Source organism: Pyrus communis, chromosome 2 (genome assembly GCF_041283825.1).
Source record: "Pyrus communis isolate YQ-2024b chromosome 2, ASM4128382v1, whole genome shotgun sequence".
Classification (NCBI taxonomy): domain Eukaryota; kingdom Viridiplantae; phylum Streptophyta; class Magnoliopsida; order Rosales; family Rosaceae; genus Pyrus; species Pyrus communis.
The window spans coordinates 8600605-8628084 of record NC_142566.1 but is presented as its reverse complement, the minus strand read 5'-3'; the positions used below and the strand labels follow the sequence as shown (position 1 = coordinate 8628084).

Sequence of the window (27480 nt, the reverse complement as noted above, 5' to 3'; positions counted from 1 at the left end):
TTCCGCTTAATACCCAATTTCAGCATATAATTACAGATTTGGGTTGTGTCCTATGCAACACTTATGAATAGATAACCATCCACCTTATGAAGGAATGCCCTTTTGCAAAGTTTGCTTGGCTGGCTTCAAGTCTTAGACCTTTATTGAGGAATACCCAACATCCAAATTTCCTATTATGGATGGATGATGTGGCAAGGTTAGTTTCAAAGAAAAATTTTGAGCTTTTCTTCATGATTTGTTGGTCTTTGTGGGGAGCAAGGAATGGAAAACTATGGAATGATAGGATCGACCTCTCTGATGTTTGTGTAACTCGAGCTACACAGTGGTGGCATGAGTTCGTTAAAACTTCGGTGCCAGGCCATGATGCTCCGATGCAAAGTTTTTCCAAGTGGGCTGCTTCACCATCAAGACACCTCAAAATGAACATTGATAGGGCTTAGAACAGGGAACGCAATGTGGCTGGTTTTGTTGGCATTGTTCGTGATGAAACAGGGGATTTTGTGTCAGTCAAATGTGGTAGGGAAGAGGATGTTTTCTCACCTCTCCAAACAAAAGCAGTGGCCTTAAGGGTAGGTTTGTCTTGGGCAGTTGATAGGCATCTTCAATAGGTTTCTTTCGAGCGCAATTCACTTTAGATTGTGGAGGTGTCTGATAGGAGCATATTCATGCGACTTAAATGGCTTATTCTCATACATTTACGTTGTTATTTCTTAGTTCTTTAAGTCTTTTAAGTTAGTTTTGTGTGTTTTCAGGATCATAAGACGTGTTTGACGAAAGGATGCATTGTGGAGCATTTTGGGGCCTTTTGGAGCACTATTGGGCTAAGGATGGATAGCTTATGCTTGGAGCCCAAGTGTTCGATGAAATTGAAGGCCTTGTATACACTTGAGGACACAAAACAATGGCCCTAACCCAATTACATAACACCTTGCCGTGGGATTAACACAAACACCATTCCTTGCCATGCAAGGGGGAGCAATTTGGGTCCATTTTATGCACTTAAACCCTAGCCCAATTACACACCATTGCAGCCACATCCATTCTTTGCCATGCACATTCACCACCAATTCAACCACATGCACTTATTTCTCCATCATTGCACAACATTGCAGCCACATGCACCAAAAACTACCCATGCCGTGCATTCCCATTCATTTCCAGCTTTCCACTAAGCAAATCTAGTTGTCACTCACATGCATTCACTCTTAATCATTTAACCATGCAGCCACACATTCATTTTCCACCCTTGTGCCGTCCAAAACACATTCATTTCCAGCCATTGCACATGATTTCCCAACAATATATTTCAGCCAACACATGCACCCATCACCTAACACACCACCATGCCGTGCACTCCCATTGCATTTCCAGCTATCCACCCATCTCCTAGCTGTCATGTTCCCTCTTTTAATCATTCATTTACCTATAAATAAGCATCCATTGCAGCCACAATTCATTCATTCATTCACAACACAAAAACACACACCATTGCATCCACTTGGAGCCGTGCAAACCATCCATTCCAGCACCAAAATCAGCAACACTTCCATCATTGCCGTGCCTTCCCCATCAATCCATTCAGAAATTCAACCTTCCCATCCCTCCAAAACACTTCACACCATCACACAACCTATCCTTAGACCTTGTGCCACAACGAAGAGGAAGATAAGAGGGCCTAAACGTTCATACAATTCAAGTTTGAGTTGTTGGAATGTTTAGGTGTTTCTTTGATTTCAATGCTTAATTTCAATACTCTTTGTTTTGTGCGAATGAGGAATGGAAGAGAAGAGGGCCTAAACGTTCATACAATTCAAGTTTGAGTTGTTGGTATGTTTAGGTGTTTCTTTGATTCTCTTTGTTTTGTACGTATGAGGAACTAAACCCCCCTTTAGCTAGGGGGTGATTCGAAACTATGTTTATGCTTGCAATATGAATTGATTAACTTTGGTTGGAATTTCATAAGTTGTGGATTCAATTTGTTTAACCGTTTGATTGATAACTTATTTATGTATGTTTATTGAGAATGCGCGCTTAATTTTCATGCATGAATATGACGCTAGAATATAAGTGAGTTTCACCTAATCGTTATGAACTTATATTCACAAGTAGTGGAGGTTGCTTATAAACAATCGCGTTAAATGAATTCTTGGCACGAGTTTCATGCTCATCATAGTAACGAATGCCTCGTCAACACTTATAGTTTTCATAATGCTTAATGATCTTTGATTGTATCTTTATTGTGCTTTTCACGTAAAGGACTTTTGGAGAATGTTGTGAATTGCGTTGCGCAAACCCATCCAATTCATTAACTTAAGGAAAACTTGACGGTTAATTTAAGCGGACCTAATTGACCCGGGGCGTTGAGTTTCATAATTTATCGAAAGACCAACTGAGATTCAATCTTGTATGCAAGTGTAACATGTGTGGAAAATAACCCCTTGGCTATTCTTCCCATCCATTCAATATCATCACATTCATCTTTACAATCTGCAACTATTGGAGTGTTTGAAGTTCTTTCTTCTCTTGTTTCTGTTTTCATGTTTAATTTAACTTGTTGTTCAATTATGTTAAACATGTGGAACTAATTTCTTTTTAGTTAGAGGCGAATTTGAAGCCATGGACATATGTTGGTTATGATTTGATTTACTCCAGTTATGAATTCATGAACTTTAGATGTGGTTTACTTTTCTGTTTTGATTAAGAACTTGTTTATGTATGTGGGTTGAGGGTCGACACTTAATTTGCATGCCTAAACTTGATGCTAGGATATAAGGGAATTTCACCTCATCGTTATGAACTTATATTCATGAGTAGTAAAAATCGCTAGTCACGATTGTGTTTAGTAAACCCTAGGCTGGATTAACATGCGTATTCCATAGTTATGAATGCCTAGTCGATGTTTATGATTTCCGTTGAACTTAATGATCTTTGTTGAATGTCTCTATCATGCGTATTCCATAGTTAGGGACTTTGATTAGGAATAATTTGGTTGTAATGCGTATCCCATTCAATCCAATGAATCTAGGGAAATCTGAAAGTTAATTTAAGCGGACCTAATTAACTTGGAGCATTGTCATTCATCGTTTGTTGAAGTCATAACTGGGAATCAAATTATATGCATATGTTCATGTGTGGATAAGGAACCCTCTAACTAGTTTCTCATCATTCTATTTCATCAATTTCGTTTTTACAATCTGTTTTAATTAGAATCTGTGCATTTAGTTTAATCTCGTCCAAAACTCAATCCCCCTTTACTTTATTGTTCAATTTAGTTAGAAATCAATTTTTGTGTTTTTAAAGCATTTTGAGTCTTTGGTTTGTCTTAGTGTTTTAAAGTTTAGTTTTGCATTCTTTGAGTTTATGAAACGCAATTAGAAGTAATCAAATCAAAATGCAAGCATAAACATTTATTTCGAATCACCCCCTAGCTAAAGGGGGTTTTAGTTCCTCATTACGTTGAAATCAAAGAAACACCTAAACATTCCAACAACTCAAACTTGAATTGTATGAACGTTTAGGCACTCTTCTCTTCCATTCCTTATACGTACAAAACAAAGAGAATTAAAATGAAACATTGAAATCAAAGAATCACCTAAACATTCCAACAACTCAAACTTGAATTGTATGAACGTTTAGGTCCTCTTCTCTTCCTCGTTGTTGTAGCACAAGGTCTAAGGTGAGGTTTGGGGGATTATGGAAATGTGGAATGGAGTGAGGAGTGATGGAAATGGAAAGATGGTTTTGGATTCTAAGGGGACTCACGGCAAAGAGAAGGAATGGAAGTGTTTGTGGTGTGTTGTGTATGAAATGAGATGTGATTTTTGTGTATGAATGCATGGGTTTTTATAGGGGGAATGGGAAAATATGTGGGTGATTGTTTAAGAGTGAATGTGGTTGTTATGATTGAGAGTGCATGTGGATGAAATAATGATGGAAAAAGAGCTAGGTTGTTGGTGTGTGAATGCATGTGTGTGTGAATGGTGGTGCAATGATGAAAGAGTAAGTGCATGTGTGTGTGAATGGTGAATGGTGGTGCAATGATGAAAGAATAAGTGCATGTGTGTGTGAATGGTGGTAGCTAGGGTGAATTATGATGAATGCATGTGGAATAAAGATGGAGAAGGTGGTGTAATGATGAAGGAGTAAGTGCATGTGTGTGTGAATGGTGAATGGTGGTGCAATGATGAAAGAATAAGTGCATGTGTGTGTGAATGGTGGTAGCTAGGGTGAATTATGATGAATGCATGTGGAATAAAGATGGAGAAGGTGGTGTAATGATGAAGGAGTAAGTGCATGTGTGTGTATGTTTTGTTTGTTGGTTAAAGCTTGTGTTTGCATGTGAATGTTGTTTGTGTGAAGTGTGTGTGAATGTGCATGTGTTTTAAAGAATGAATGGTGGTATAATGATGAAGTGTGATGAGTGATAAGTGTATGATATGTTGAGTGATATGTTGAGTGGTAAGTGAATGATAAGATAAGTGATAAGTGAATGATATGTTGAGTGATAAATGAATGATATGTTGAGTGATAAGATAAGTGGTTATTGATATGTAGATGAATGAATGATATGATAAGTAATAAATGAATGATAAGTGGTTATTGATATGTAGATGAATGAATGATATGATAAGTAATAAATGAATGATAAGTGGTTATTGATATGTAGATGAATGAATGATATGATAAGTAATAAATGAATGATATGTGGTGATGATAAGATAAGTGTATGATATGATAAGTGGTGAATGAAGGAGTGGAATGTTGGAATGTTATGCACGACTAAGGATATAGGAAAGGTTTAAATATCCTAAAACTAAAGGGAACAAGGTTCCAACACTTTGGTCTTCAATTAGGTTTTCAATTTCGTCCAACACTTTGGCTCCAAGCATAAGCTTTCCATCCTTAGCCCAAAAGTGCTCCAAACGTCTCCAAAATGCATCTTTTTGCTCCTTTAGCCCTTTTGGCCTACAAACACACGAAAATAGCTTAAAGTACTAAAATAACTAAAGAAACATAACGTAAATGCACGAGAACAAGCCATTTAAGTCGCATGAATATGCTCCTATCAGGATGGGGGAATGTAGCAGCGCAGGAAGAAAAATGGCATAAGGGAAGTTTTATCTAGGGTTAGCGTTGAATATAGATGACAAGAATGCTCAATTGCATCAGATATTAATGACACCACTCAACTTAATCGACAGAACTGCTCAATGGTGTCGGTTATTAATCAACATGAATCAAAAATACAAAAATAAAAGTTCATTAATGTTAACCGGCACGAATTACTAATAACCGCCAGGATTGCCCAATGACGCCAGATACGAACCAACATTACTCCTATTCCATATAAAACTAGCATGAAATTTATCGCCCAAAAGTTAACACAGGCTAGAAAAATCATGTTGGATAAATCCAACTCCAATGCTCCCTTATCCGACAAGAATACTTATTTAAAAAAAAAAAAAATTATTGTATGTTGATTGTGTGTTTTTGTGGGCATGAGTTCATGTAGAGTTTTTCTTATGTATATATCTCTAATATTTTAGTCTTTTAATAGATAAAATAAATATGCGATAAAGGAACGAAAAGAAAATTGGAAAATGAAAATGTCACCACACAAACTAAATTATAGTCTAATCAATATTTAAAAAGCATAAAATAAATTACAAAATTATTCCAAGTCACCATCCATTAAGCTCATGATTGTCATTGACCGAATTAACGAACTTGGTAGGCAATGGTAATTCTTCATGAAAAGGTGTCTCTTCCACGCCAACCTTGTATGCAAATTTTCATTGTTAAGTACCCGATCGTCTATCGAATGAGTTTGAACAACTACATACTAATCTTTTTCAATTGTGTTCTCCGAATAAAATATTTGTAATACTTGTGAAGCTAATATGAAAGGATCCTCTTTAAATCTCAATTGATTGAAATTCACCAAAGTAAAGCCATATTGATCGGTCTTCATACCTCTTGGACTTTCACTATTAACCTATTCGCACTTAAACAACATCACAGCTCGATCCATATCTCCTGCCTCAATAGGACCACATTATCCAACCTCAAACTTATCTACAACTTTACCAAACAATTCACTTGCCCATGCACCAAGGATATTTGCAGGTACAAAGACACCACAATTTTGATTCTTATGCTTATCATCCACATATTTTGTACAAAATCTAAACCCATTAATAATGTGACTTTTATATCTATTCATAAGCCTACTAGGATAATTAGCTAGCCAATGCAAATCTTCAAATATCAACATGTCATTAGCTGGACATTAATATGTAATAAGTACAAAGATTTAAATTGATGGGACAACTATATACACGTCATAATTAAAATGTAAAAAAATAAGTAAATAATGTGACTGTTATATCAACTCACATGTTGCTTAAACCATTATGGAAATTCCTTCTTGCTTAGCTCCCTGATTTGTCGCATAGTCAACCTTTCTTGATAATGTTTATTTTTCAAGAATTCTTCATGTTGCCTACCCAATTAGGACCAAATTTACTTAATTAATTTTTCAAAGTTAAGAAAACTGATAAAACTTTAAGATGTATGACTAGACGTTCTTACCTTCTAAATGGGTTGACCTCATTACAATTATATAAAATGTATATGTGGCATTGATCCCCAAACATTTAAATAGAGCTCCACATTTTCTCCTGAACTTATATAACATCCTTTGGAGTCAAAAATCGATAACCCACTAGATACTCCACGTCCACTACCATTTGCATTTCGACCTCTAGGATTGCGATGAGTCTCAACATCTCTAATATACATGGAACAAAAGAACAAGCACTCATCCACCAAATACATTTCAGCAATAGAACTTTCAAGACAACCCTTATTACGAACATAACGCTTCAGTGTTTGCAAACACCTACAATTATAACTCGAAACACAAATTATTATAATTAGTAATCAAAGTTATGAGTACAACTGTAAAAAATTTATAAAAAATTGTTAATTGCCTTTCAATTGGATACATCCATCTATATTAAAGAGGCCTGCAAGAGCTGCTTCATCTACCAAGTGAATTGGGTGGTGCACCATTACATAAAAAAAATGCAGGAGGGAATATCTTCTCTAGTTGACATAATGTTAAGGCAGTTCTTGAATTCAATTGCTTAAGTCCTTCTCATACTTCATCTTGCTACACAACGGTCTGAAGATTACACTGTAACTCTAATAATACAATAGTAACAGATTTAGGCACAGTAACAGATTTAAGCACAATCACATGCATTGCAAGTGTGAGTAACTGTTGCATTAAAACATGGCAATCGTGGCTTTTCAACCCATGTATTTTTCATTCATTCACATGCACACGTCATGAAAAATTTGATGAATATCCATCGGGGACTCGAATAGTAGACAACACTTTGCAGAATACAATTTTTTTCCTCTCTTTTCAATGTGTACAATGTCAGAGGTCGAAATGTTCTATTTCCTTCTCTATGTGGGTGTTAGCTATGTCTTATGTTCAAGACTTTAAGATTTCCATGTGTAGCCAATCCATCTTTAGATTTTTTTTATCTATAGCTTGCATTGTTCCCACCACATTGTCACTTATATCATTCTCAATATGCATAACCTCAAGATTGTGTCTAGTCAACAGAGGCCTCCAATAAGATAGTTCATAAAAAATAAATTTCTTCTTCCACTAACCGTTACCACTTCAACTGCTCGAAGTTCTTCCTCTGTGTTGCCCAACCGAAGCATCTCTATTTGGCTTTCCAAAAGTAAATCTCAAAGTAGACAGTTCTTCAAGACATTGTAAACCAGTCAATTGCCTTGGTGCACTACGATGCTCTCGATGACCATTCAAAGTTGTGGTTTACCTTCAAAATCTATAAGTATCTGCAAGAAAGCATTGATGCCCCGAATAGCAAAGCTTACAACTTGCTGGCAAGTAAATAGATTATTTATCATGCATCTAATGTGAACAGGTTTTATATCCATATGACTCCATCCAGATAACATTCCATAAGCCAAAAAATCACTTATAAGCCATAAGACGACATCCTTCATTGTAAAATCTTATTTGGAATATGAATCATAAGTGGGAGTGCCCACCTTCCATAACTCATTCAACTCGTCAATCAATGCACGCAAATACACATCAATGTCATTACCGGGACTAAGCAGTCTTGGTATCAACAAAGACAACATCAAATTTGGTTGCTTCATACACATCTAGGGCTGCAAATTGTAAACTGAAAGCACCACAAGCCATGTGCTATGGTCATTCCATATTTTTCCAGAAAGATGAAATCCATCACTGCTAACTCTAATCAGACATTTCCAATTTCTGACGCAAACTCTAAATATAAATTATCCAAATGCTTCCATGCTGGAGCATCTGAAAGATGTCTCATAAACCCATTTTTAGACTTTAGGACATTAAGTTGTGTGCCTTCATATGTTTAGCCATATGCTTCGACATATACAACTGTTGCCATCGTGATTTTAAAGGAAAGTACCACATAACCTTAGTTGCAATTTTTTTCTATAAATATTCTTTTCATTGGCATTTTTATATCTTGATTTACCACACACCAAGCACGCAGTCAACTTCAAAGTGTCTTTCCAATAGATTATGCAATCATTAAGACACACATCAATCTCCAATTTCTTAAATTCCTTACTACTTGGCCACAAATCTTGATCTACCTCTTCAAGCAACATAAAAAAAGTTTCGACCTCTTCAGGACACCCTTCCCCAATATAGGGGGTTCGGTATACAGACCAACGTGGACAAACACATCATTAAAAAAAATCATGAATATCAGTCACCTTATCTCCTGTTTCATCTTCTCCAATTGCCACATTTTTCTCTCCAATGTTAGGCTCCCTATAATGCCGCCACCAAGCCTTTTTATAATCTCTATCCATATCATACAATACAAGATGTTTGACAATAGTTTTTCTTACAAAAGTATATCGATTGCAACATCTTGTGCAAAGACATCTAGACTTATTGGGGCCAACACCATTCGCAACTGCTTGATCCAAAAACAAAGTAATTTCATCTGTATACATGTCCAAATTTCGCGGTATCTTCAACCAACTCTTGTCCATGTTTTACTACTTCACAAGGGCAAAATATTAAGTTGACACTAAGATCCCTACAATCTTTCAATCCCTATCATGTAGGCACAACTATTAGAATTTTCAATCCTATCTTTCAACCCTCGAACTCTATCACACTTGCTATCTTTTAATTTCCAACATTTATTATAGTAAAACCAAATTAAAAAAAAAATCAAATTATGCTTATCTAATCTTGATTATTCATTAAATTCAAGTTTTGTATATCCTTATAACAATTAGAGTGAAAAAAATAAATTAATTTAACATAATATATGCCTACGTTAGTAAATATTACTAATTTATATTATTTTAAATATTGTTAACTTAACATAAATATTTATGCCACTTAGTACTAAAGTCTGGTGGTATTTATCTTCACTTGTAAGTGAGAAGTCTTAGGTTCGATTCTCGCCAAAGACAAGTTTGAACCACATTATTGCTAGCCAATTATGAGGCTAAGTTCACACCCTCCCCCTTAGTGTAGATATCATTCGTTCTAAAAATTAAAATAAAAAAAAAAAAAACCATAAATATTTATAAATATTATTTATTCATAATAATTTAAGTGAAAAAATAAATTAATTTAATTAAAGATTTACTAATTAAACATAAATATATCTAATTAATTAAATTAATTTTTTTAAATAAATAAACTTGTGTGTCTTAAGTAAACAATTTAAAAATCATGGAATTCAGTAATAGAAACCTGAATCATTGAAGAATTTTGTTGTCTATCTATTCTTTATGTCACATCCCAGCCCGGGTCCCCACCACATCCCGAACTCGACCATAGCACGATATTGTCTGCTTTGGGCTCCGATCACGCCCTCACGGTTTTGTTTCTAGGAACTCACACGAGAACTTCTCAGTGGGTCACCCATACTAGGATTGCTCTCGTGTGAACTCGCTTAACTTCGGAGTTCCTACGGAACCCAAAGCTAGTGAGCTCCCAAAAGGTCTCGTGCTAGGTAGAGATGGGAATATACATATAAGGCTTACAGTATCTATTCTCCTAGGCGATGTGGGATGTCACATTTATGTATCTAGCCAACTCAAATAAAGCCCCTGCAAAATCAAATCGGAAACAAAAATTAAACACAAGAGGCGCTGAATGAAAGAAGAAATAGAAGATGAGAGAATAAGATGAAAATAATAGAAGAAAAAATAGGAAGAAGAAGAATTGAACTTAGGGTGAACAAGAAGGAAAAAAATAAAGATGAAGAAGAAGGAAAAAAACAAAGATGAAGAAGAAGAAAGAAGAAAGATGTGCAAGGAAGAAGAAGAAGAAGAAGAAAAAGCGGCGCAAGATAAATAAAGAGAACCAATCCAGTTGTATCTAACTGACATGAAATTTGAAAATAATTAATTAAACCAATCCTGTTGGATAGAAACGTCATTATCTACTAGGGCTGGGTTCGGTTCTAATCGGTTCGGTTTTTTCTCAAAACCGAAACCGAACCGAAATTTCGGTTCGGTTCGGTTCGGTTCAATTTTTTTTCGGTTTTTTTCGGTTCGGTTTTTTTTCGGTTCGGTTTTTCTCGGTTCGGTTTCGGTTTTTTTCGGTTTTTTTTTTTTTTTTTTTTTTCTTCTCCCTCCAAAATTATTAAAAAAAAAAAAAAGGAAATATGAAAGTTCACATTCATATTAAGAGGCCAGGCGGAATGAAAAATAAGGAGGAGGAGGGTTAGGGTTACAGTTAAGGGTTTTGTTAAAAAGATTAAAAAATTAAAAATAATCTCACAAATCCTGGAGGCATGAGGGTTCGAACCCATGCCTCCATGCTTGTAAAGTTTCACTGAAACCAACTTGGCAACAGGTTCTGTTTTGTTATGATTGTATGACTAAACTATTTATAAATATTCAAAAAATTATATATATATATATATATATTTCGGTTCGGTTCGGTTCGGTTCGGTTTTCGAGCCTCAAAAACCGAAACCGAACCGGTCAGATTCGGTTCGGTTTGGTTTGACAATTTCGGTTCGGTTTTTTTTTCGGTTCGGTTTTTTTCGGTCTCGGTCCGGTTCGGTTTTCTGTTTTTTTCGGTTTTCGGTTTTTTGAACCCACCCCTATTATCTACATATATCCACCAGGATTGGTTAAAAATATTTAAAAAAATAAAAACTATTTGCTAGGAATACAAGTTAAGGGCGGGAATTTTGCCGCTTCACTATTCATGTCCAATAATAATGAGTTTATCTCGGTTATATACGACATTTATAGGTTATGTTTACTATAAGCGACATCATTAAATTTTTATCCGACAATGTTTTATCCGAAAGCATACCGTATTAAACTGTCACCATACTCCGACAAATTAAGCTAATTTTATAATAGTGACAATAGGGAAGTAAGGGAAGAAGTTCAACTTCAAAATATTGTAGAAGAAGGTGAAGACATTGAAGTTGTTGATCAGGAAAATGCCTCGCAATCTTAGGCCTATGGATAAAAGTTTGCATCTGCCATCAATCTCGATTCTTCAAATGATGGAAGCAAGCAATTCAGCAGCAAAATTTCAATGATGTAAGTTGGAAGGATAGAGCACATGATGTTATAAATATTTGACTCGATCGTGTATAATATGCATTCCTTTTCATGTTATCGATAATAATAACTACAAAAAATGTGTGGAAGCGGTTGGTCAATTTGGCCCAAGTTACCAACCTCCAAGCCAATACGAATTAAGGAAGCCATTGTTGAAGGAAGAGGTGGATAGAAGTAAAAAGTCACTTAAGAACCGTGAAAAATTCATGTTACCTCACATATCCTCCTTCTTAATCCTATCATTTCTCATGTGCCCACACATCTAACAAAGCATTCTCATATCAACTACACTCATTTTGTGTATGTGTTAATGCTTGACCCCCCCTAACACTCCGTGCCATAAAGCATTGCTTGCCTTATTATCATCCTATAAAAATTTTCTTTAAGCTTTAGTGGCGTACCACGGTCGCACAACACACCCAATGCATTATTTTACTTTATCCATCCAACTTGTATTCTATGGTTGAGGTCTCCATCCAATTCTCTGTTATTTTGCAAGATAGATCCAAGATAGAGAAATGTTCGCTCTTTGGTAGTTGTTGATCTCCAATTGTCGCCCCTAACTCATTTGAACCTCTGTTCTTGTATGACTCATTAACTTAATACCCCTATAGTTAATACAACTTTGTATATCGCCCTTATTCTTGTAGATAGGCACTAAAGTGCTTTTTCGTCACTTATTTGACATCTTCTTTATTTCAAAATCTTATTGAAAATGCTTGCGAGCCATGCTATACTTGTCTCTCCCAAGACTTTCCACACTTCGATCGGTATATCATCCAGGCCCACTGCTTTTCTATTCTTCATCTTTTTCAAAGCTACAACCACTTCTTCATTCCTGATTTTGAGATAGAATAAGTAATTTCTACAATCTTTTAAGTTACTCAACTCCTCCAAAGAAGTCCTCCTTTTATGTTCTTCATAGAAAAGATTATGAAAATAATCTCTTTATCTGTCTTTAACCACGGTCTCTGTACCTAGAACATCTCCTTTTGCATCCTTGATGCACCTTACTTGGTTCAAGTCTCTTCTCTTCCTTTCCCTTGCTCCAGCTAGTTTATAAAATTTAAACTCCCCTTCTTTGGTATCTAATTGCTTATACACATCATCAAAAACCGCTAGGTTTGCTTCTCTCATGGCTTTATTCACCTCCTCTTCACTACTTTATACCTTTCACAGTTTTCATTGGTTCTATCCTTTTAAAAGACTTTACAACAATCTTTCTTAGCCTCAACCTTTGCTTGTACCTCCTCCTTCCACACCAAGATTCTTTTTGATGTGGAGCAAAACCCTTGAACTTTCCTAGTACCCTTCTTGCAAGTCGGATACAGCTAGCCATGGAACCCCACATTTGGCTAGCATCCCCCTCTATATCCCAAAAGCACTAGGTGGGTACTTGCTCTTTGAAATTGACTTGCTTTTCTCGTTTTAGATTCCATTATCTAGTCCTTGGCCACTTCAAGGTCATGTTCTTTCTTCTATCTCTTTTGATATGTATATCCATCACCAAAAACTAATGTTGGTAAGCTAGGCACTGATTGTTGTTTTCCTTCTTCATGCTAGAATATGTTTAGTATAATGGCACAAGTAAGGGTGTCGAATCCACAGGGACTAATTGGACCTATATAATCACTTGTTTTGCAAGAACTCTTTACTAGAGAAATAAAACTAATCAATGTAGGCAGATTTGTTGTTGTAACTTGAAGGCATAAGGAAATGAAGTAAACACAAAATGAATGAATCAACAACTAATAAAATGAGATAGTACCAATGGAGATGAAGCTAGGGATTCGATTTTACCATTGCTAACCCAATGCCATGCTTGTTGAATCAGATTATACTCATCCATCTACCTATTTCTTGAGTTTGTTTCACTTAGATATGATCAACCATATGATGTGTGGATTTGATCAAATGTCTCTAATCATGAGCCTAATTGTGATGTGCAACTTTGGTTCCTAATCAAGAATATATAGTGCACAAGAAACTTTCACAAAACCAAAGGGAACACTCGGCAGGATGTTTGCAAAACATTCCCTTCATTCATTCACATATCCACCAAGATTATGCATGATGTGTGCTTTAATCTTGGCTAAACAACCTGTGGTTAATTCAAATGATGATCAAGCATTAAAATCAACACACTAAGTCACAATTAAAACGGAGAATGAAACAAGAAATAGATAGATTAAATGAGAATTCTGAATTAACTACATGGCAATCTTGCAAGGCTACATCGAATCCCTAGAGAGAGATTAGTTACACTTCATGTTTACAAAAGGTTTGACATAAAAATATATATCATGAGTGAACATAGGATTAAGAAGAAAGAACCCTTGAAGCAAAACTGATGTCGAAATCCCTTAAGAGTTGCCTTCGGTGTGGGTGCTCCAAGTGTGTTGTAAATGAAGGTGGAGCGGCTAAGGTTGAATGGTTTCTGCGAATGGGAGAGTGTATGGAATGGAATGAAGCCAAGAAGAGATTGTGTAGAAATGGAAGGGGATTTGTGTTTGTGGTGTCTTGTGTATGAAAATGAGATGAGATTTTTGTGTATGAATGCATGGGTTTTTATAGGGGGAATGGGAGAATATGTGGGTGATTGTTTAAGAGTGAATGTGGTTGTTATGATTGAGAGTGCATGTGGATGAAATAATGATGGAAAAAGAGCTAGGTTGTTGGTGTGTGAATGCATGTGTTGAATTGGTGGTGCAATGATGAAAGAGTAAGTGCATGTGTGTGTGAATGGTGGTGCAATGATGAAAGAATAAGTGCATGTGTGTGTGAATGGTGGTAGCTAGGGTGAATTATGATGAATGCATGTGGAATAAAGATGGAGAAGGTGGTGTAATGATGAAGGAGTAAGTGCATGTGTGTGTGAATGGTGTTTCTTGATGGTTTTGGGGTTGTGATGCATGTGAATGCATGTGGCTAAGGGTTGTTGATTGGGCTAGAGGTTTTGCATGGCTCAAAGGATTGTTTGATTGGGCTAGGTCCTTTGGTTTATGTCCAAAGTGCATACAAGGCTTTCAAATTCGTCCAACACTTTGGCTCCAAGCATATGCTATCCATTCCAAGCCCAATTTTGCTCCAAAATGCTCCAAAATGCATCTTTTTGCTTCCTTAGCCATATGAACCTAAAAACACACGAAAATGGCTTAAACTACTAAAACAATTATGAATTAACAACATAGATGCACGAAAACAAGCTAAGTAAGTCACCTAAATATGCTCCTATCAGGCACTCTCCTGATATAACTTTGCAATCCTTACAAGTTATACGATCATTCCTCCTCATTAAAAGGAAATTTATTTGTGTTTTTGATGACCCACTCTGTAAAATCATATCTACACTAAATTAATTAAAACTACGGTTGTTTTCATACATTTTGATGACTAAATGATCTTCTATTTAATTTATTTTTGCAAAAATAATATTTCCATAGTAATTTATAATATGAACAATTTCTTTAATAAACATAAAGATCCGTAAATCGACTACAGTCATTGAGGAGCCTTTCTTAAAGGAAAAACACGCACATTAAATTACCATAAGAAAATTTTAAAGTAAGAAATAAGTGAAAAGTATGAGCCGATGCACAGTAACAAGAGATTTCTCAGTAACAGACCAAATCAAGTACTTCACAGATCAATAATATATATATATTTTTTTTGAACAAATAATATTATCTACATTAAGGGACACTTGCAAAAAGAAAATTTCCTTGAAGGGACACTTGCAAAAAGAAATTTTCCTTGAAATATATAATACATGTGGCGCACCACTCCGTAGGTACATTAAAAAACCTCTCCATAGTAATAGTCCAAATCAAGTACTTCAAAGATCAATAATATTTTTTTTTTAACAAATAATATTATCTACACTAAGAGGTAAGGGAGTTGGCTAAGTCTCAAAATGGGCTAGTAATAATATGGTTCAAGTTCGCATGTGGTCCTAAAATTGGTATCACCCACCAATCCTAGATTTTCCCACTGTGTATGCCCCGTCCTAAGCCAAACACTTGTCCCAAAACCATGGATGTTTGTTTTGCTGCTTTCGAAGCTGATTTACCCTTTCTTATCATGGATGTGGTGAACACAGCTTTTGACACAAAGCTTTCCACCCAACTCCATTTGCACATTCCGACCTATTTTGAGCAGTTCCGACACGAGCTCTAGCATGAACTCAGAGAGGGTGAAAGTTCATCGATCCTCCTCTCACCGATCATCATGTACCTCTTGATCTGGAACCAATTCATCAACCGCGAAGTCCTATGTGGACTAGTGGTACTTAGAATCTTCGACCGTCATGGCAGTTACGGCTTGAATTTCCCCGATTCACTGAAGGTGATGATCTCTTTGCTGGATCTACAAAGTTGAACAGTTCTTCACTTTCTATGGGATTCCAGATTCTCAACGTGTTCTCACTGCCTCCTTCCATTTTGACGGTGAGCTTCTTCACTAGTTCCTTTGGATAGACTGCACCAAAACCACTCCGAGTTAGCCGGAGTTCACCAAAGCTCTTTTCCGTGAATTTGGGTCCTCTAAGTTCGAGGATAGTGTTGAGGCTCTCTTCAAATTCAAGCACACAGGTACTTTTCATGATTACATAGCTAAATTTAGGCGTTTGGCTACAAGGTCTCCTGAGATTGGCGGTTTTGCTGAAAAGTTGCTTTCTAGGAGGGTTGAAAAAAGAGTTGCGATATGATGTCAAATTTTTAAAACTTGCAAATGTGCATGAGGCTATTGCCATTGTAGTGCAACTTGATTCCAAACTCACTGAGCTTAAATTGCCTCATTCTCGAACTTTCACAACCTCTAGACGTTCTAATACAATTGTTGCACCTCCCTACCATACTGTCCTTAGAACTAGCAATCTTGCCATTAAGAAACTTACCCCAAATGAGTTACAGAGTAAGAGAGAAATGAGTGAATGTTGGTTCTATAATGATAAGTGGGTAAGAGGGCATAAGTGTGGGCTAAAAGCAACTATTAATGATGGATATAATGGATTCTGAAGTTGTTGAGGTTGAAACAATGGAGGACCAACCTGAATTGCAGCATATGGAGCTCAATGAGTGTGCTTTTTATGGCACACATGGAGGTTCTACAACCCAAATTATGAAGGTTCTCTGTCAAGTTAATGGTCACACTATGAAAATCCTTCTCGACTCTAGCAATTCTCATAACTTCATAGATTCTAAATTGTTAAAACATTAGGGATGGTAAGCTTAAACTACCAAGTCCTTTAAGGTCATGATAGCTGATAGGGGCAAGGTTACAAGTTCTGGTTGCTTCAAAGCTGTTGAATCATCACTAGCAGGTTACCACTGGCACACGAACCTATAATCCCTGCCATCAGGTAGATGTGATGTAATTTTGGGAGTGCAATGGCTTTCCACAATGAGCCATGTGTTATGGGATTTCCAACTTTTCATTATGGAATTCACCAAGAACCATCACACCTACAAACTGTTTCACAATTCCTCCACTGCAACTAGGATTCAGGAGGTGTCTCTCCACCATTTAGACAAGGAAATAGTCAATTCTAACTTGGGGTTATTCTTGTACTCTATGAAAGGAGAAAAGTTAGAATTCTATGAATTGAGCTCAATTCAGTTCCAGGAGCTGCAACAACTCTTGGGTGCATTTGAAGAGCTCTTTGTCTTGCCTAACAAGCTACCCCCACAGAGAAAACATGATCATCATATCCCTCTTGTGCAAGGTGCTAAACCCACAATCATTAGACCATATCACTATGGTCTATTACAGAAGACAAAGATAGAAAAAACAATCCAATAGCTACTTGATGCAGGTTTTATAAGGCAAAGACATAGCCCATTTTCCTTCCCTGTGTTATTAGTGAAAAAGAAAGAGGGCATATCGAGAATGTGTATAAACTATAGAGAGCTCAATGCACTCACCATTAAGGATTAAGTACCTCCTACCCCTTATCAATGATCTATTTGATGAATTGCATGTATCTTTCTACTTCTCTAAGTAAGACTTGAGGTCTGGATATCACTAGATCTTAATGCAACCTGAAGACATTGAGAAAACTGCCTTTAGGACTCATGAGGGCCACTATCAGTTCCTAGTAATGCCTTTTTCAGCTTACAAATGCTCCTACTACATTCCAGAGCTTAATGAATGATTTCTTCAAACCTCACTTTAGGAAATTTTTGTTAGTCTTCTTTGATGACGTCCTCATCTATAGCAAGACCTGGGAAACCCATTTAGCTCACTTGCAGATGATGTTTGAGATAATGAAGCACAACTAACTCTTCCTTAAAAAATCCAAATGTTCTTTTGGCCAAGGTAGAGTTGAGTATTTGGGACACTTTGTCTCCAAAGAAGGAGTAGCACCTAATCCTGGGAAAATACAAGCTATACTGGCCTGGACCAAAGAATGTTAAGGAATTGAGGGGATTCTGGCTATTATAGGAAGTTTATGCCATGCTATGGCAAAATTTGCCAACCCTTATACCAATTGACAAGAAAGGATGGGTTCTATTAGGATACAAAAGCTAAACAAACCTTTGAAAGACTTAAAGTTGCCATGATCTCTCCACAGGTACTTACCCTACCAGATTTCTCCAAGCCATTTGAGCTAAAGTGTGATGCATCAGGCTGTGGCATTAGGGCTGTGCTGCAACAATGTGGGAAACCTATTGCTTTTTCAAGCAAATTATTGGGATCAAGGAATCAAGCACTCTCTACTTATGAAAGAGAGTTAATTACAGTGGGTTTTGCAATGAGAAAGTGGCAAGATTACTTGCAGGGTAGGCATTTCATAATTAAGACTGACCACAACAGTCTTAAATATTTCTTGCATCAAAGAGCCAATACTGCATTTCAACATAAGTGGGTTTCCAAAGTTATTGGGGTATGACCATGAAATATAGTCCAAAAATGGTTCCAAAAATGTAGTTGCAGATGCATTATCTAGATTTTAGGGTGCACCTCAATTACCAGAAACCTCTTCTCAATCTATTGGGGAATGCAATGCTATTTCTTACCCTTACCATGGATGGATAGATGAGTTGAGAATGAACACTGAGCATGACGAGCGATTATAGAAAAAAAGAAAGAAGTGGTTAATTCTTCAATGAGTGGCACAGGTAGTTCAGCTTTGCGAAAGTACACTATTGACAATGGTTTCTTGCTTTACAAGAAAAAGGTTGTGTTGAGCTCTCACTCTGAGTGGAGAAAGAATATTGTAGAAGAGCACCACTGACTGCACTCCCTCTGCTGGCCATTGCACTCCCAAAGCCTACCTGAGCCACACTATACAGCTTTTAAGTTGGTCTTTCGACGGAGAACCTTTGCTGCAACCTTCTTGCTTTCTCCTCTGGTTCAAGCGTAGGATGATGTAAAGCCTTGGAAATATTCAGGTATCAAATCCTATGAAGTCTGAACGATTTCACAATTGTCCAAATTTGGGGAAATTTAATAGGATAGCAGATCGACACTATTCTAATACTTAGAAAATAGCAGCTTGCACAATGTAGTGCGTGGCAATCTAAGATCGAAGTGAGAGTATTAGGAAAAGATCGTTCTCATCCCAAGATTTTGCTTTCGGTTTTTTTTTTTTTGTCGATCTTCAGTGGCACAGCTTCTAGTCCTTCTATTGAGAGGTAAATTGTCCCACTGCATATTGATAGTAACAGTGAATAAATTTACATCTGTGAGACATGAATTTGTAAACACATTCCTCGTCAAGAATTGGTAAATAGTAGCATAACTATTCTTAATGAATTTTAGTTACATAATCTTCGTTTTCCAAACTACATCAGCGAAACCCCGAACTCCAAGGACCAAATTCGGAATTTATTCACAGTAAGAACCAAAGCATCAGCCGCAGACTGCGTTTCATGGATTGGAGATGCGTCCATACAACGGTAAAAATGTTGCCTCGCTTCATAATTTATTGGCATACAAAATCGGAGTAGAAAGCTAGGACTGTCCTCCTTTGACAGTTCTGAATGCTTAGTAGTTCCACATCAAAAACTTCAAACTGTTTCGAGCTGAAGAAGGTGGATGGTCCGACCTGTAAAACCAATCGTCTTTTATCAAGTATACGAGGAAATTCAAACACAAAAATACTAGGTACTAGTTTGTGCAACAAAAACACCTTCAACTCTAGGTACTAGTTTGTGCAACAAAAACATCTTCAACTCCGACTTTAGGATTTCGGTAAATAGGATCTCTTGTATAAAAGAACTAATCTAATGATCTAATGTGTTCATGTCATTCTGGGGTTGTCAAGGATTTTGGAGGGTTAAAATTCATGATATTCTTGCATTTCAAGACCGAATCCGCCTGAAATACAGACAACAACATTTCTGTTGAGACCTTGATCTTCGAATTCTCAAGTCCCGAGATGTTGAACAATGGATCAAAACTCACAGGGTTGGATGGCAAAACAGCCAGGACAGTTGGATCTATGGGTGCAGATTTTGCAGTATTCATGCTCAAATAGAGAAGATATTACGAATTCAAGGAATTTCGGGGAACCTTAAAAGATATTGCGAATTCAAGGAATTTTGGTGAACCTTAAACTAAGTTATCACAGTATAGAGGACTGCCTTCAAAATGCAGGTAAAAGGAAAGGACCACAATCGAAATAGTAACTTGAAATCGTAAGTCTGCTAAAACTTTGCCTCCTAGGCCATGTCGTAAATATCTTAGGTGAGGTGAACTACGCAAGAATAAAACGGACACAAGTACACAAACTACTCGTAGAAGGCTACTCATTTCAACATTTTATAATGAATTCCGAAACTTCTTGGACTACGGAGTCTTTCCTGGAGCCATTTACAGTTTGTTTGAATGCTCCAACATGTTTAGCATCCCTTATTCGTTATGGATACCAATCAACCAATAAGATTGAAATTACGAGAGGAAGAGAATGCAAGTATACACAACGGAACAATACCAACTTATCAGTAAACCAAGAAAATTAGAGATTTGAGTAAACTGACCGGTGGTCCAAGTTCTGGTGGAATGATTATTCTTCTTTTCCCTCCAGGTTTCATGTCACGAATTCCTTCTTCAAATCCTGCAGTACTTCCTAGTTTAGCAACTTTAACTACAAGTTATCTTTTCCTCCTTCCTCTTCTCCACCTCTTCTCCGTTTCCTTCTTGGGGTGGAGGAGAGGAGCCAGGGCAAAGGACAAAGTACACAAGATTTTATGAACTTGAGAGTTGATTGTAATTTTAACCTGGGACCAATGCATTTGTGCCCATGCGGATTCTGGCCGGAGAACCCTGCGTGTAACTGCTGTCAATACGCCGGCCTGACTCGTTGTATCCAATATAGTGGAACATCACCTGCAAAGTATCTTGAATCAGAGGTGCTCATAACTTTACTGTCACCTTTTACCCTTTTTGGGTAAATTTTTCAAATTTTAGTATTATTCAGAGAGGAAAACAACAGCTTTTAAAAAGCATGAAAGAAAAACCTGCTGACCAGCCTCTGGGCAATCACCTTCACCAACTACAAAATCCCGAAATATAAGCCCCGAGTCTCTTGTGATGTAGTTTGGTGGCGTTACTACCTGAACCTGAAAACCTGATACACACGTTCATATATACATATTGATTCTGCTGGGATCCGTAAAAAAACAATGACTCGGTAACAGCAGATTAATTAGAGGAAAAAATATATCGAGAGTTTGTATTTGTAAAGGCAACAGTGATACAAACCTTCTCTAATGAAACTTGGAAAGTCTTCGGGTGCATTATTTTCTTTCTGTATGCGCTTGTTTTGTTCAAGTAAGCGCCTTTCATCAAATGGACTTTTACTCTTTGTCTTTGCAGAAGAAGATAAATTTGGAAACAAGCTAGTTGTGACCGAAAGAAATAGGAGAAGCCTCCGACTCAAATTCTCTTTGTAATGTGATAAGCCATGGCTCCTTTCCCCAGTTCTGCAAAGCAAAGGTTTACGTAACAGGAATTTTTGTTATTCATCAACAGAATAAGGGGGCCAAAAACTAGATAAAATTTGTAAACCGATTAAAGAAAATCTAACCTGTGATGTCTCGAGTCATGACGCGAGCAGCATTGTATTATTTGGTTATTCTGATTCAAATGAATCCTTAGTAAGGGAGCTGGAAGAATTCTGTTTGTCAGTAAGTTGAAATTGACAAGAAAGATAACAAAAACATATTTACGCTCATGGTTTAGCTGCTGATAAAAAAGAGAGTGAAAATTTTATAAAGTCAAAGCATATGGAAATAGTAAGAATTTGGCAAGTTTCATAGCTTCATTCAGTCTTACTGGCAAGTATAACAAAGATAAAGCATTCACAGCGGTTTATAGTTGCATCTCTAATAGAAGCTCTTTATTAGGCATTGCTATTCTTCGAGTCAATGTTCTTTGAAGTGGCTTCTAGTGTTAGAAAGGAATAGCGGAGACGTTTAAGTTGAACGTGAGCCCCTCACAGTCAGTCTCACCCCAGAACCAGCCCTAGGAAGAAACCTCGAGCCCCTCACAGTCAGTCTCACTCCACCATTTTCGGGTTATCAATTTCTCGGTACAGGACGGGGTTGGACGCGAGGAGGGTTTTAACTTGATATACATTGTTGATTCATTCTCGAATATCTTTAAGCTTTTGCAGCTCTTCAAGTAGTTTTTAGTAGGCATCAGAAAATCTAATTTAACAGAAAACCAAGTCCTTGAGACACCACTTTCCTTCGCTTTCGAAAACTTATTGAATTGTAATTGACAAAGATACTAGATTACCATACGCTGCAAACAAGATAATTAGAGGCAGTTTTTCGTAACCGATTTCTGGGTTTTCAATAAACTAAAAGTTGCAGTAGCAAAACAGAGAAAAGCCAAGAAAGTAGAAACATTAAGGGAAAAAAAAGCCCAATTTTAAGAAATGTACGTTTCTTGTATAAATCAAATTCCAACCCACTAAAATTATCCTGTAGAGAAATGATTTCCGCACGCCCTTCTCTCATTTTGCACAACCTTGTTTATTTTTTGTGCATCGATCCTCCAATGGTTTATCTAATTCAAATAACAAGTGTGCAGGGAGAACTGAGTGTGCGGAAATCACTTCTCTATCCAATATTCTACATACATACATACATATATATATATATATAGAGAGAGAGAGAGAGAGAGAGAGAGATTACAGGGTTTAAAAGAGAGAGAAGAGGGAATCATCAGCATGGCTCGGCTCGAGCTTTAAGTTTCCGGCATGTATGGGAGTTAGCTAAACACAAACACAGAAGGAAAGAAACCGTTAATTGGTGATGTTATCTCTTCAGACTGCTGGTAAAGAGACAAATAAGTAAATATCATTTGACTCCCCAATGGTTCTTGTTATATCATTTCCTCCCCCCAAGATTCTTCAATATTGCCGGAGGGGTCCAGGCTGACCCAGACCCATCTTTCTTCTCTTGGGGTCCATTTTTTTAGTACATCGATATTTTTACACTAGAATAAGGAATTCGGCTAAAGTACACAATGGACAACCTAATTTGGTATTGAATTTGCCATCCACGAGATTCGAACCTAAGACCTCTCACTTTCAAGTGGAGAGAAATATCACCAGACCGTAATATTGTGTGGTCCCATAAAGCGGATTTAAACACTCGAAATTTTCGATATGTTCAATGCATATAGATCACTAAACAATCTTCAATTTGATTAGTTTTTTTTTTTTTTTTGCATATAATGATGTTTAAATAGAATTGTAATTGACATTTCAAAAATCTAATTGTACACTCAAAAATTTTTATATTTAAATAATTGTTTCCTATTTAAATAATGATTTAGAAAATAAACGATTTTGATTATGACATGTGATTGTATAAATTCCTTGACCACAACTAGATGAGAAAGAGGGTGCACTTATCGTTGATGAGAAAGGAGGTGGACTTAGGTAAAATTCATTGAACTATAGTTTAAGATGTTGTAGCTCAAGTGAGTAGGAATATTTATCAAAGCACCCGAAATGCTGTATTCAAATCAATCCATAGGCAATCATGATTCTACCAACGCGTAAATATCAACCCTTGTTCTTTTTGCACAATTTCGACTAACGGGATCACAATAGGCCGACTTTAATTGTGGCCCCGTTAGTCGAAACATGTTTTGTGGTCTCCTTGGCATTATTTTTTTCCAAAATGCAACACAAACCCTAGTAGTAAAATTAAACCATTAGAAATGCTTTCTAAACATCCAAAATGGTACAACAGAGAACAAATGTTCATCAAATGTGTAAATAAAATTGATAAACAGATAAATTGATAAACAGATAATACTTTGAGCTAGAACAGGATGAAAAATCCATCTTTCCATAACTCTCCATCAAGCATTGCAATTATACGATCACCTAAACGAATTAGCAGAGATGTCTTGCGCTCTTGATCGGTCCATTGATGCCACTTTTTGAAGCCTAATCTGCTCTCTAAATTTCGCTATGAACTCGCCCGCCTTCTTATCAACCTCTGAGTCTGCTGCTCCAACATCCACACAGTTACTACATGTAGCCGCAGCAGCAGCAGCAAGAGCTTCATCTTCGTCTTCATCATCCGAGCTTACTTCAAAGTTTTCCGCCTCACTTTCCAAGTCTTCTTCTTCTTCAGACTCTGCAGCTGCATTGCCACGAAATTCTCGCATCTGCTTCTTCTCATGTTTTGGAATTTCTGGCTTTGGCTGCAAGGGATTGCCAAAATCGAGCTTAGTAGTTGCAGTGCCGAGATTTTTCACATTGGTTCCTCCGTTTTGCATTGTATCTTTTCTCATAGGTATAAAATCACCAATGTCTCGCATCTTCTCAACCTTTTCAGGAGTGGTAAGTCTACTACCTCTGATAGTTCTAACCGATTTTCCCCTTGATGAGGATTTAGTGAGGCTTGCAGGTTTAGTATTCAATCCCAAAAAACCTTGCCCCAATTCTTTGCTTTTCAATTGCTCCTCCTCACTTCCGCTTCTGCTTCCTCTTCCGCTTCCACTTCTGCTTCCACTCAAATCCTTCAAGTAATTTTCTGAGGATTTACTGAGGCTTGCAGGTTTCGTATTCAATCCCAAAAAAACTTGCCCCAGACCTTTGCTTTTCAATTGCTCCTCCTCACTTCCGCTTCTGGCTCCGCTTCCGCTTCTGCTTCCACTCAAATCCTTCAAGTAATTTTCTGAGGATTTACCAAGGCTTGCAGGTTTCGTATTCAATCCCAAAAAACCTTGCCCCAGATCTTTGCTTTTCAATTGCTCCTCCTCACTTCCGCTTCTGCTTCCACTTCCACTCAAATCCTTCAAGTAATTTTCTGAGGATTTACTGAGGCTTGCAGTTTTCGTATTCAATCCCAAAAAACCTTGCCCCAGATCTTTGCTTTTCAATTGCTCCTCCTCACTTCCGCTTCTGCTTCCCCTTCCGCTTCTGCTTCCACTCAAATCCTTCAAGTAATTTTCTGGGGATTTACTGAGGCTTGCAGGTTTCGTATTCAATCCCAAAAAAACTTGCGCCAGATCTTTGCTTTTCAATTGCTCCTCCTCACTTCCGCTTCTGGTTCCACTACCGCTTCTGCTTCCACTCAAATCCTTCAAGTAATTTTCTGAGGATTTACCAAGGCTTGCAGGTTTCGTATTCAATCCCAAAAATCCATGCCCCAATTCTTTGCTTTTCAATTGCTCCTCCTCACTTCCACTTCCGCTACCACTTCTGCTTCCACTTCCGCTTCCGCTTCTGCTTCCCCTTCTGCTTCCCCTGCCGCTTCCACTTCCACTTCTTCTCCCACTCAAATCCTTCAAGTAATTTTCTGAGCTTCTCCTTAAGTCCTCCTCATGGAAAGAACCAATGCTATAGCCCCGCGAATGCAATGCACTCAATGAAGCTTTTTCATTCATTGGTTTTGGTGGTGATGATGCAAATCCTGAAGAAGAAGAAGACCCTTGAGAATGGGAACTCCTTCTTTTCTTTACATTCTCCGACTTTGAGTTAAGCACCTGCGAAGACATGGAGCACGCTGAAGAGTCTTCTTTTGGGGAAGAAGACAGAGAACTAGTTTGAGAAGAAGACTCAGAAGTAAAGGACAATGCGGACTGGAAAGACCGAGTTTTCACTGATTCAAATTGAGTTTCATCAACGGAGAACAGCCTCAAACGCGAGGGACGAGCATTACTACCTAGTCTGTTCCCCCTCTCCATCTTTCCAGAACCCGAACGCCAATTAACCGGAGAAGGTGACGCAGCAGCTTCATTTAACTTATCTTCCAAATTTAGATGACCCATATCCCCATTCTCAACCCCATCAGAGCTATTAAAAGAACCCTTGGAACCTAAACTAAACTCACCCCTAGCAACAAACTCAGAACTATCATGGCTTTTCACCCTCGATTTCAAACTCCGAACGGGCAATCCCAACGGCTGATTATCAGCAATTGATCTGGGTTTTCCCCATTCATCAAGACCATAATTTGGTTGAGCAACAAACACCATGGATTCACCCTGAAAATACTGAGAGTTCCAAGCTTGGGTAACATTTTTCTCTCCATACCCACATGAATTTTCACCCCCACTTTCACAAATCCCCGAACTGGGTTTGCATTGGGCATCAAAAACATTGCTTTCATGACAAGATTCAGACACAGCTGCCACAGGGTTACCCACAAAATACCCAGAATTCCAACTCTGACCCTCTCTTTTCTCACCATACCCAAATGCGTGTTCACACTCGCCCTCGAAACTCGACGAAACGGGAAAAAATCTAGGCACGTAAGAGTCAGAACTACCTACATTTGAGCTATTTTCAAACCCCATTTCAGCGCTATTTCTTCTGCTGAACAAGCCGTAGGACACGGCAATGCCGACGACGATAACGTGAATGAGCTCCCAGAACTTGGTGAGGATCGTGTGGTTGATGAATTCGGGAGCTTGTGAGGGAAAAAGTGGAAGAAGGACAATGAAAACGGCAAAGGTAAGAGCTTTAAGGAGAAAGTGCATGGTGTAGGACTTACCGTGTCGAATCGGGTTTCTGTGAGGTTCTGGGCGCGGATCGGAGAATGGGAAGTGGGGTTTTCGGTAGGGGATGGAGTCCGCCATTGATGAACAGGTGAGCTTCTGCGGAGCTTTTGGATTTTGTGTGAAGCAAGGAAGACTTTGCAGGCACGGAAGAAGAAAGAGTGGAAAAAAGTGTGCGAGGAGGGGAGAGGAATTCAACAAGTGGTGTGTATAATTATTACCGATTAGTTGAAATGACGCTATTAGCCCTGCGTTTTGTGTGGTTTTACGGGATTTTATGCAATGTGGTGATCTTGTCTGTTGGGTCTTGGAGGTCATTTGACCAAAGGACAAAACGAAAGCAAATTTGTGGAACAATGTAAACGACAGCGTCCTAGTTGAAAAACGATGCGGCCCTTCCGTTAATTACGGAGGAACATAAAAGTCGTTTAAAGAAAAGAAGAAAAGGAAAATAAATAGAGTGCAACACAGAGCTCATTGAGCACCTAACAAAACATGAGTCATCAACATACAAATTTGCTTATAGACATCTGGCTTCTTGTTTTTTTTCTTTTTCTGTTTTTTTGTAACAAACGATTGATCGATTGATCGATTGATTGTACAAGACAATGAAAAGAAAGCGATTTTCGCATTCTGTTTTTGTTTTAACATTCATTCATCTATTTATAGTTGTATGGTGAATACATCTAAAAAGAAGACACAAACAAACAACTTAGTGCAAGGGAGAAAATGATAATGGAATTTTAGTATGTGTATACAAACCAAAATTATAATTGAAACTTTATTTAGTTTTATTGATTGGTTTGTTTGTAGATGCGAATGCAACAATATTGATTACACGTGTTTTTC

General features: G+C 37.5%; 2 protein-coding genes, 1 long non-coding RNA gene and 1 pseudogene across 3 annotated transcripts; 2 read left to right on the top strand and 2 right to left on the bottom strand.

The window, feature by feature from the left end:
• The first annotated feature begins 15885 nt into the window (after positions 1-15885).
• On the top strand, positions 15886-17936 carry LOC148698525 (uncharacterized; annotated as a pseudogene).
• A 1418-nt stretch (positions 17937-19354) lies between these two features.
• Positions 19355-22969, bottom strand: LOC148698523 (peptidyl-prolyl cis-trans isomerase FKBP20-2, chloroplastic-like). The gene is made up of 7 exons (XM_088683991.1): positions 22803-22969; positions 21689-21767; positions 21364-21584; positions 21120-21229; positions 20880-20988; positions 20640-20716; positions 19355-19705 (listed from the first exon to the last, which is right to left on the bottom strand). The coding sequence occupies exons 1-7, from the start codon at positions 22837-22839 to the stop codon at positions 19583-19585; spliced, it is 756 nt and encodes a 251-aa protein (XP_088540117.1). The 5' UTR covers positions 22840-22969; the 3' UTR covers positions 19355-19582.
• On the top strand, positions 19651-21132 carry LOC148698524 (uncharacterized). Its single transcript, XR_015955659.1, has 2 exons — positions 19651-19764; positions 19802-21132. It is a non-coding gene; the product is annotated as an uncharacterized LOC148698524 (long non-coding RNA).
• Positions 22970-23813: 844 nt separating the features above from the next.
• On the bottom strand, positions 23814-26827 carry LOC137733157 (uncharacterized). Its single transcript, XM_068472319.2, has one exon. It carries the CDS (start codon positions 26710-26712, stop codon positions 24004-24006), a length of 2709 nt encoding a protein of 902 aa, XP_068328420.2. The 5' UTR covers positions 26713-26827; the 3' UTR covers positions 23814-24003.
• Between the last annotated feature and the right edge of the window lie 653 nt (positions 26828-27480).